Source organism: Cornus florida, unplaced genomic scaffold (genome assembly GCF_030987335.1).
Source record: "Cornus florida cultivar Cherokee Brave unplaced genomic scaffold, ASM3098733v1 CherokeeBrave_3.0.0_Hap2_Chr02, whole genome shotgun sequence".
NCBI classification, from domain to species: Eukaryota; Viridiplantae; Streptophyta; class Magnoliopsida; order Cornales; family Cornaceae; genus Cornus; species Cornus florida.
In genome coordinates, this window is record NW_026775572.1 from 22,349,998 (window position 1) to 22,361,731 (window position 11,734).

Sequence of the window (11,734 nt, forward strand, 5' to 3'; positions counted from 1 at the left end):
CATTCTAATAACCATCGTCCATAATTATGCCTTTATCGTCGATGGTTAAGCCTTTTGTAGTTGTCGCCACCCGACTGATTTTTACCGTCGCCATTGGAATCTGTAACTGTGGCACTTGCATATATACACGTGGTTGTGATAAATGCTTAGATGGTGGTGGAGATTGTGGTGTAGAGAGATGGTGGTGTTGGTCGTCCATGGTGGACATTGGGGTAGAAGAAAAAGAAAAAAGAATATATACATTTGTAATGTTGGTTTTGTTGAATGGAAGTGCAAAGGATCTCTTTGTACCATCTAGAAGGATTAGACAAGGTGATCCTTTATCACCTTACTTATTCCTGTTAAGTGCAGATGGACTTACCAAGTTAATTAATAAGGCAACGGTTGATGGACATTTTTCTGGGATTCGAATGAATAGAGGGCCAACTGTATCTCATTTGCTATTTGCTAATGATTTTTTGGGGTTTTGTAGAGCAAATGACATGGAACTAAATGTTTTGAAACAGTTGCTGATCAGGTATGAGAGATTAATAGGACAACAAATCAATTACTCAAAATCGTCCATTATTTTTAATGTTAATGTCCCGGTTGATGAGAGGGAAGATTTGAGTAGAAGGTTGGGAGTTGTCGCAGGGGGAAGGTTTGATAGGTATTTGGGGCTGCCAGCTGAGATTGGTCAATCCAAAAAACAGATTTTCAAATATCTTGAAGACAGAATGATTGACAAGATAAAGGGGTGGAAAAATTGAAAAATTGTTTCTTTTCTACTGCTGGGAAGGTGACTCTTATTAAGTATGCTCTTCAAGTTCTTCCTACATATACTATGAGTTGTTTCAGGCTTCCTGTTGGAGTTTGCAAAAGTTTGAGTAGTAAAGTTATGCACTTTTGGTGGTCTGGGTCTAAGGAAGGACGGAACTTGTGCTGGTTAAAATGGGAACAGTTGTGTATGAATAAGCAAGAGGGTGGCTTGGGTTTTAGAGATCTCGAAGCTTTTAATATTGCATTTTTAGCTAAACAAGGATGGCGGTTAGCAGTAGAGGATGGTAGTCTACTCTCAAGAATTTACAAAGGAAAGCATTATCCTCACAATTCTTTTTTAGAGGCCAGAATAAGGGGTAATTCAAGTTGGGCTTAGAAGAGCATATTTTCATCCAGAGAGGTTGTGTAGAGAGGCCTGAGGTGGCGAGTAGGTATAGGGACTGCAGTGCAGGTATGGACTGATCCATGGATTTCAAATTCTTTAGATTTTAAAATTTCTTCACCTTGTCTTACGGGGTGTAATGTGCGCATCGTTCAGGACTTGGTGGATCCTTATTCAAAATCTTGGAATAGTGTGCTTATTTCTCAATTTTTTTTCTCAAGAAGAGTCAGAGAAAAATTTGTCAATTCCATTAAGTGAAACTACTGTCAAGGATAAAAAAGTATGGCACTTCTCAAATGATAGAAGTTTTATGGTGAAGTTTTCATACAGGGTTGCCCCTGAATGGTTGCAAAAAGCTATTAGATCATTGGGATATGAGAGAAGAATTGATGGATGTGCAGCTGTTAATGGATTTTGGGACAAATTATGGAAGCTTAAGGTGAAGGAGAAATTGAATCACTTTATTTGGAGGTGTGTCTATAGGGTTGTCCCAGTTTTGGAAGATTTAAAGAAGCGTCAAGTTGTGGTATCTGATATTTGTTTGAGCTGTGGTTTAGATGATGAATCTATTGAGCATGTGATGTTGAGATTCCCTTATACTGTTAAAGTGTGGAAATTTTGCCCTATCAGATTGGATCCTAATTTTTTCCATAATAATACATGGGTGCAGTGGTTTTATAGTCTAATGAATGTAACGACCCTAACTGATACCAATAATAAAAAAAAAAAATTCGGCATGACCTTGGCTAAAAATGGTTCTACAATAACCTGCTCAAAAAAAAAAAAAAAAAAAAAAAAAAAAAAAAAAAAGAATGGCCTTTCAAGACCTATCCAACCTGCCCCAACACACAATACAAATAATACAATACATTCCCCAAGTTAGCCCATTATCGTCATCCCATTCAACTTAAGCATTTACACAGTCTTGTTTCCCTTCAAAATACTAACAAGAGTTATGATTTATAATACATGACCTTGGCTTTCAAAAAATGAATACATGACATTTTAGTTTTTAAACTATACAAATGGGGGGGGGGGGGGGGGTCGCTAAGAAACAAAAGATAACAAAATACAACCCCTAATCTTCTTCAAACTTACAGGGGATCGTTATCCGCCACTTCTTTCCCGTTTCCTGAAAAATGTTAAAATGAAGGGGTAAGCATAAACTCAGTAGGAAGTGCCTAAGGCACACCTCTTGAGACCCCTTGAATCCACATCATGAATAGGAATAAAGAAATTGGGATCATACCATGTCGGGGAAAAAAAAAATATAACTACTATACCAAATCATTAATCCAATACCACAAATGAATATGCCATGTAATGATATGCCATGCCATGCAATGTCACTCCCCATTGTCCAAAACCATTTCCATGGTAACTCCATAGCGGCATGAGAGAATGATTAGCCACTGTCCCTAACCCATGGCAACTCCATGGCGTCATTTGGGGCCAAGGTAACTCAACCACACTAGAGCGATCTCCCTAATTCCCTCTAGCCCTTACTAACACCACGGTCCCTAGGCAACTCCTAGGCGGCCGGGTTAATTTTTTGCAAAATCCTTTTTAAAATTCTTTCCCAAAAATCCATATCATTTCTTTCAAATTAATTTTTCCCATTCTTTCCAAATGATATGCATGAATGTCTCATGCTTCCCAATGCCATGTCAAATGAAGGATTTTTACAATTCACAAATCAACATAAGATTTTCCTATGTCACAAATCAACACACTTCCATAGAGCAATTTCTAGCAAATTAATCATAATATGTATGAAAATTTAATACTTAGACATGCTTTACAACATAAAAATTTCTAAACTTATATTTCATCAGGCATGGACCTAGCAGGTGACCGGGGGGGGCATTTGCCCCCCCTGGATTTTTAATAATTTCATTTTATACCCTAATTTTTTAAAATTTTATGAAAATACCCCCCCGAAAATTACAATTCGCCCTCACTGGATTCTTTTTTTTTTTTTTTTAGCATTTTATACATCAAATTTTGATAATTTATGAAGATGCCCCCACTAGAATTATAATTTGCCCCACTGATTTTTTTTTTTTTTTTTTTTTTTTTTCATTCTATACTTTAAAATTTATTAAAAAAAAAACCCTATTAAAATTACAAAAATGAACCCATCATATAATTTTGTACCCACAAATTAAAAAGCCGCCCACCCTCACAAAATTTTCTGGGTCCGTCACTGTATTTCATGTTTTCTAATCACCAAACTAACACTAAAGGCACAAAAAACTTGAATTAATCAACAATTTATATGCTTCATTATCATATATATCAAGCAACACATAGTCACAACTTTTACACAATATATATATATATAATAAAGTAAGAAATATTTTACAAATTAAGCATGCTAATCATCAATTAAGTGGAGTAATTCATAAAAAGGCCCAAGAACATGTGAATTAGAACTCCTACCTCAATTTTATGCAAAACCCCCAATTTTCCACCTCAAACCCTAGGATTTTGAATTTCCTATTATGCATCAACCAAGGAATTGCTCCTACCAACTTGTTGATCTCGTCGTAGGCTTCGAATAGCCGCAAACGGCTCTTAAAAACACTAAGAAATGAGGGAGAAATCAAGAGCGGAAGCTTGAAATAAATAAATAAATAAATAAAGAACCGAGAGGAAGACAGAGACGGGAGAGAGAGGATGAAAACAAACAGAGACCAAATATGGTCTCAAATTGACTTAAACAAATTGTGGGTTCCACCCACTTTCTTTCTTTTTTTTTTTCTCTTTTTTTTTTTTTTTTTTTATTTTTTTTTTTTATTCTTTTGCTACACCATATATATATATATAAACTCAAACATTTCATTCTCCCTAACTTTAAAAGATTTTGTCCCCGAAATCAAGACATACCTGAGGGAGAAAACAACTCTAGATACTTGGAGCGAACCTCCTGTTCAAGCTCCCAAGTAGCCCCCTTAACTCCATGATGCCTCCAGAGAACTTTCACTAATGGTATCGTCTTGTTCCTCAACACCTTCTACTATGTGTAAAGGATCTGAACTGGTCCCTTCTCGTAGGAAACATCCTCCTTAATGTCCACATCAACCCAACTCCAAATGTGAGATGGATCTGGCTCGTACTTCCGTAATATCGATACACGAAAGACATTATGGACTCTGTCCATCTGCGGTGGTAAAGCAAGTCTATAGGCAACCTTTCCTACCCTGTCCAAGATCTCAAAAGGTCTAATGAATCATGGCGATAACTTGCCATTCTTCCTGAACCTCAACAATCCCTTTTGTGGAGAAACCCGTAGAAAAACATGGTATCTCACCTCAAAAGATAATGGTCGTCTCCGCTTATCTGCATAGCTCTTCTGTCAACTTTAAGCTATAAGTAGCCTTTGTCTGATCAGCTTAATCTTCTCAGTAGTCTCGAGTACAATGTCAGGTCCTAAGGCGGTTGTCTCGCCCACCTCAATCCAACAAACCGGAGACCTACAAGGTCTGCCGTACAACGCCTCAAATGGAGCCATCTCAATGCTCACTTGATAACTATTGTTGTAGGAAAACTCAATAAACGGTAGATGATCTTCCCAACTACCACCTAAGTCAAGCACACATGCCCGAAGCATATCCTCCAAGAGCTGGATAGTACACTGCGACTGGCCGTCTATCTATGGATAGAATGCCGTACTAAGATGCAACGCTGAACCAAACGCCGCTTGAAGTCCTTCCTAGAACTTCGAAGTGAACCAGGCATCCCTATTTGAAACAATGGTTACAGGAACTCCATACAACCTTACAATCTCTTTTACATAAAGAACACCAAGCTTCTCTGCATCATCTGTTGCCTTAATAGGCAAAAAGTGAGCCGTCTTGGTCAATCTATCAACGATGACCCATACGGCTTCATTGCCCCTCCGTGACCTTGGAAAACTTGTCACAAAATCCATAGCAATATGTTCCTATTTCCACTGCGCTACAGGCATTGGTTGCAACAAACCAGCCGATCTTTGATCCTCAGCCTTCACCTGTTGACAGGTAACCCCACTTAGCCACAAACTGTATAACATCTTTCTTCATCCCGTTCCACCAATACTGACGTATCAAATTGTGATACATCTTGGTACCACCTGGATGAACTGCAAAGCGGGAAGTGTGAAACTCCCGTAGGACGTCCTCACCACATCTTGTGGAAACAACCAACAAGCCTCTGTACCGTAGACCTCCATCTGCATGTGAGGTCCAATCTTTCACTGTCTCACCACCAGATATCAAGGTGTAAATGGCATCCAAATCTGGATCCTGTCTCTACGACTCAATCACTCATCTGACAAGAGTAGGCTGAGCCACAAGACTAAATAAGAATGTCGACTCACTGCAAACATGATCATCAAAACACTGCAATTCCATCTCTGCTAGATCTTCAAGCATCTCCCATTTTTGAATAGCCAAACCAGCTAAAATCCCATGAGATTTCCGGCTTAAGGCATCTGCTACCACATTTGCCTTGCCCGGATGATACTGCAAATCAAAATTGTAATCTTCCAAGAATTCAACCCATCGCCTCTGTCTGTTGTTCAAGTCCTTTTGGGGAAAAAGGTACTTGAGACTTTTATGATCCGAGTACACCTCGAATCTCTCACCATAGAAGTAGTGTCTCCAACATTTCAAGTCAAATACATCTGCCGCTAACTCTAAATCATGAGTAGGGTAGTTAAGCTCGTGAGTCTTTAACTATCGAGACCCATAAGCCACTACTCTACCATCCTGCATCAACACGCATCCCAAACCATCACATGAAGTGTCACAATAAATCATGTAACCCAAGCCACGCTCAGGTATCACCAACACTGGAGCTGTAGTCGATCTTATCTTTAAATCCTAAAAAGATGACTCACAAGCTGTAATACCTCTAATTTAACAAGGATAGTTCTGGAATTTATTTAATTATTTAAATTGTGTTTTTATTCATTTAGTTGTGAATTTGTTGATTAAGTGTGACTTTATTTGTTTTTATTTATTTAGTGGTGGTTTGTGAATTAATTAATTAAATATTAAATTGTATTTTATTTTTCTTTTTTTCGTTAATTGAATTAATTATTAAATGGTATTTTATTTTTCTATTTTTCGTTAATTGAACTTAGGGTTTTGTTTTATTTTTTCTTTAGCCGACTTAGTTTCCTGTCTAGTATTAGGACTAGAATTAGGGTAACCTTAATCCTATAAATATATACATTAAGGTTTTACCTAGGGTTTTAGAACTTAAACACGTCGGTGGAGGCAGAGAGAGAGAATAGAGGAAGGCTTACAGTAGTCGGAGTTCGCCGGAGAATTTAGGAAGCAACGGTGCAAGGTTTCAAACTGAGACCTAAAGGCAAGTTCTAAACCTATCTCTTTCCCTTAGGCTCATGTTCTTTGCATGACTGATACAATTCCAGAATTTAATAAGAATTAAAAATTGAACTGGATTGCATGTTTTAAATGCTTAAAACTGGATGTGTGTTTAAGTTATTTAATGTTTGTATTAAATTCTTTGTTGCGTTATTTCTATTTTAAATCATATAAGTTCATGCCTATTATACCATGTTGGGAACCACTGGAATTAATTTAGTTTGTAAGTTTGGTGTGTTAAAACAATTGGGGTTCGGGAAAGCATAAACTGCTCGTATTAGACTCTTGATGCAAAATTCATGCTTTAATTGATTTTAGTAACTGAACAATGAATTTAGTGAATTTTGGAATAAGTTGGAACCTGATTTAAACACTTAGGAACGCTAGTTATGAAGGTCAGTTCATCAAAAACTCACCGGAATTGAAAACGATGAAGAACAGAGAGAGAGACGGCTCACTGTTTTAAAGAGCAGGCTCTTCCGGACGAAGAGCAAGCTCTACTTTTAAGTAGATCCGGCTCTAGGGGTCTTGGAGTAGGCTTTTATTCTAGTAGAGTCGGCTCCAAGATGGGAAGAGCAAGCTCTTCTTTTGGTGGAGCAGGCTCTTCCCTTAGGTGTGCGTTTTTTAATTTTTCTGCGACTGTGTGGGCTACAGAACTTGGATTTTGGAATTTTTAGTTTCTATTGGAAGCTATACTGAGGTGTTTAGAGGTGGTCTAAGCTTGATTAAAATCCTTGAGAGAAGATTTATGCAAAATAAAACAACTTTGTTTTAGTGCAACAGTGGACAATGCTTAATTAATCAGTTTACTGTGTTTTTGTTATGAAAGGATGCAGAATTGCTTAACACTTAGAATAGCAGTTCTTAGCAATAAAATTCTTAATTAAACCTATCCCAATGTTATAAAATAAGCGTGTGGATTTAAATGGTTTAGTATGCTTATTTGGCCCTAAGTTGGTTTACAGTTTGGATGGGAGGAACTGCAAGATGTTTAAGCTTTGGTATTAAAATTCTTAGTGATGATTTGCAGTTAGTCATGTTCCAGAATTACTAAAAATAAACCTGTGAACATTTATATTCTGTTATGGTTGATTTGAATTAATTGGTTTACATGTATAACCTGTAATATCAATTAGTGGACACTTCAGAGTAATATGGATTAAGCTTGTTAATTGACAATTATTTTATCATGCTTAATATAGAACAATTGATATTTGTACTTAATGTTTTATTGTCAATTGTGGAATGTATGGATTGGTTGATTGTTATATTTTTATTTATTCTATTAACTGCTGGATGGATTGGATTGTATGCACCGGTATGGGACGGTGACATACTAGGTTTGGATTGGCTCAAAATTGCTATATACTACCTATACGGAATAAGGGAATGGATTAAAAATAAATCCTACTTATATTTAGGCTAAGTTAAAGAAGCTGCACAAGCTGAATGACTAGCTGGATTACTGGTTATCTATGTTAAGTCTGTACAGTTGAATACGCTGAACGACTTACTAGATTTATTATGGATTGTTATGAACGGATTTTAAATATATTATTATGGTACCGTGACATGAGCTTGAGTCTCAGAGTCGACGGTTAGGGAGCATATATGCAGTAGGATGCGTAGCTGGCTATGCTGGTTGTGGTGTACCCTGTTAGGCTTAGGTAGTCATGCCCACTCAGGTACGTTTTGCATGTTGCCTTCTACTCAGGTTGAGACCCATATCATAGTCCAGCAAGAGTCCATAGTGTGGATATATATATATATATATATATATATATATATATATATATATATATATACACGACTTATATAGTTATTGTTGAGTTAGTTAGAGTGTATATGCGTATCGAGTCTCTACTTAGATTGTAGTAGGTTAGAACTTGTTCGTGGGCCTGACCCACTCCTATTTTCCAAGTGTACGGCAGTTCCAGGCTTGAGCTTGTTCGTGCTGAGCAGAGACGATCTTCCATTCTACCGACGACGTAGGACTTCTTTCCAGATTTTTGATTTGGATTTTATCTTCGGTTTACTTTCATTTCAGTTTGGTTTTTAGGGGTCCACTAGAGATAATTTCCCGAGTTGTTAACTTATGGAGGTTTTGGATTATTGGGATTTAAGTATATTTAATATTAAAGGTTTTTATATTTAGTTTTCTTTCAGCTTAAACTTTATTTATCAAATTCATTTTGTCATCTGTGTTCGTATTACATATTAATTGTTTGATATTTCCCTCGGGTTTGGGCTTGGGCCTGATCAACCCGTGTCTCGGATCCGAGGGGTATCACACAAGCTTCATTCCACATAAACTTGATTCCTTTTCGGGTTAAACGGGTCATAGGCGTTGCCAAGCGAGAAAAATCCTTCACAAATCTTTGGTAGTAACCTACTAAACCAAGAAAACTACGAATTTCAAACACATTCTTCGGCTTCTCCCAATTCAGAACTACCTCTATCTTTGATGAATCAACTGATACTCCACCTTCTAAAACAACATACCCCAAAAACTTCACCTCTTGTAGCCAAAACTCACACTTCTCATATTTGGCATACAATTGGTGCTCCCTAACTCGCAGCTGATAATAGCCTGACCTCAAGTCAATCTTTGAAAAATAACTGGCTCCCCTTCACTGGTCAAACAAATCATCTATCCTTGGTAAAGGAAACTTGTTCTTGATGGTGGCATGATTCAACTTCCGGTAATCAATGCACAACCTCAAAGAAGCATCTTCCTTCTTAGCAAATAAGACTGGTGCGCCCCACGGTGACACACTCGGTCGGATGAAACCTTTCATCCTCAAATCATCAAACTGCATCTTCAATTCTTCTAATTCAACTGGTGCCATATGATACGGTGCCATAGAAATCGCCACGGTACCGGGCATCAAATCAATAGTGAACTCCACTTCTCGGTGTGGAGCCAACTCTGTCAAATCCTCCAGAAACATAACTAGAAAATCACGAACAACTGCAGGATAATCTTCTTCCACTACATCATCTTTTTCGGTTAGAAGACTAGCCAAGAAGTAATCATCACAACTCTGTCCACGAACTCCATAAAACGATAAAATGTGGGAATCACTCCGATCTCCTAGGAAAAAGAAAGGAAGCTAACCAATCCATCCCGAGAATGGCATCAAAGCTAGTCATCTGCAGGAGGTTAAAGTCAAACACAAAAGTCCGCCCGGCTATCACAATGGAATAATCCCGCACGACTCGGCTCAAAGACACTGAAACCCCAACTGGTGTATCAACACATAACGCCCAATCCATGATACTGACCTTTAACCCCGATGCAAGTGCAAATGATGATGATATGAAGGAATGCGATGCACCAAAGTTAAAAAAAAACACGGGCCCAAGAACCAAACACTGAAAATATACCTTGAAGAACTGATAGACAAGAAGATGTATCGGCCTGTGCAAGTGCAAAAACACGTCTTTATGGTGCCTGTGCCTGAGAACTGCTAACCTGAACACCTGACTGTTGCACTAACATAGTAGGAGTATCATTCCTAATTGGCCGTGAACCTTGAGAAGACATGACAAGTTGTGGTGGTGGTGGTCTGAAACCTGACTGAACCGTAGCCGACTGTGATGGCCTCTGCTGTGACCCTCTGCCACTATCGGTGCCTGTTCCCTGATTTGGATAATTCTTAACCTTATGGCCCTATTGGCCACAACCAAAACAAACCCCAGAATTAACCGATGTTTGTGGAAACTCTGATTTGTAGTGGCCCCACTGATTACAACGATAACAAATAACACCACTCCTGGAAAAACCTACTGGCATATGAGTGGTAGGAGTGGATCATGCTGACTGCTGCCCCTGAAACTGAGATGAACCACCCCTGTTCCTCTTCCCTGAATGTCCCTCTGAAAATGACCCTGCATTCCCTTTTTGCTTCCACTGTTCCCTTCTTGCATCTTTATCTTTGGCCTCCGCCTCTAGCATCAATGCCCTTTCCACTGCCTCAGAATAAACCTTGATGCCCTGTGCCGTTAACAAAGGCCTCATTTTAAAATCAAGACCAAAAATAAACTTTCGTGTCTTATCAACTTCATCTCTCACCATCTCTAGAGCAAAGTGGGAAAGAGAAGTGAATTTGTTCTCGTACTCCGTCACCGACATATTACCTTGGATGAGCCAATAAACTGATCATTTAACTCCCACCTCTTGGGAGCAGGGAAATACTTCTCATAAAACAGCTCCTTGAACCTATCCCAACTCATCTCTTCAATCCTATACTAATTTGTGACCGATTTCCACCAAAACTTGGCATCCTTTGAAAACTTGTAAGTGGCTAGGATGATTTTTAAGTGATTATCCATCATATCCATAGAGGTCAATTGAGTCTCAACTTGATCCATGTAGTCATCCGCTACCATGGGATCTGCATCGCCCTCGAACATCATTGGCATCAACTTAGAAAACCCAGAAATCAACTTGAGACGTTTCTGTGCTGGCGTCTCCTCAACTTGGGCTATAGGTTGTGGTATTGGCTGAGGTATCGGCTGTGGATGAGTAGCAATGGTGGACCTTAAGGCCTTCTGCAATAAGCAATTCAATGCTAGTTCCGCCAAACTTTCACCCTCTTCAACGGGTGCTTCCATATTATCCCTCCTTGTAGGAACACTTCTAGGGGCAATCAAATCTCGAAGAAGTGTGTCCTCATCAATTGGCTCCACCGGATTGGAGCTAAAGCTCTCGCCAACATCACCCCTTGTTGGCCTAGGGCCAACTTCCCTTGGTTCCTCACGCCGAGACATCGCACTATAAAACAAAGAAATGTTTCAATTACAATAACACTAAGGTTCAACCATAAATAACTCAACACAAAAGGATATTATACTAACACTTAGCATACATGACTATGCAATGAACACATTAATATAGGCATATAAGCACATAAACACATAAACAAGTAAACAGTTAAGTATGCTTTTTCACATAGCAAAACACTTTTGCAAATAAGAAAATAACAATGCCAATAACTTTCCAGACAACCCTGGGTAGGCCTCTATCCGTCATCCTAATGGTTTTTGAACCTTCGCTCTAATACTAAATTTGTAACGACCCAACTGATATCAATAAAAAAAAATTTCGGCATGACCTTAGCTAAAAATGATTCTACAACAACCTACTAAAAAAAAAATAAATAAATAAAATAATGGCCTTTCAAGACCTATCCAACCTACCCCAACACACAATACA

The 11,734-nt window shown here is 38.4% G+C and overlaps 1 protein-coding gene across 1 annotated transcript; it reads left to right on the plus strand.

Annotated features, from left to right (window-relative positions):
- Positions 1-248: 248 nt before the first annotated feature.
- On the plus strand, positions 249-5,167 carry LOC132295829 (uncharacterized). Its single transcript, XM_059794103.1, has 4 exons — positions 249-649; positions 838-1,043; positions 1,363-1,748; positions 5,108-5,167. Exons 1-4 carry the CDS (start codon positions 249-251, stop codon positions 5,165-5,167), a joined length of 1,053 nt encoding a protein of 350 aa, XP_059650086.1.
- Positions 5,168-11,734: the final 6,567 nt, after the last annotated feature.

Coding starts and splice junctions, on each gene's coding strand:
- LOC132295829 (XM_059794103.1), top strand. CDS start 249: ATGTTGGTTTTGTTGAATGGAAGTGCAAAGGATCTCTTTGTACCATCT. Junction 1,044..1,362: donor GCGGTTAGCAGTAGAGGATG/GTAGTCTACTCT, acceptor TTTTTTCTCAAG/AAGAGTCAGAGAAAAATTTG. Junction 1,749..5,107: donor GATTCCCTTATACTGTTAAA/GTGTGGAAATTT, acceptor ACTGCGCTACAG/GCATTGGTTGCAACAAACCA.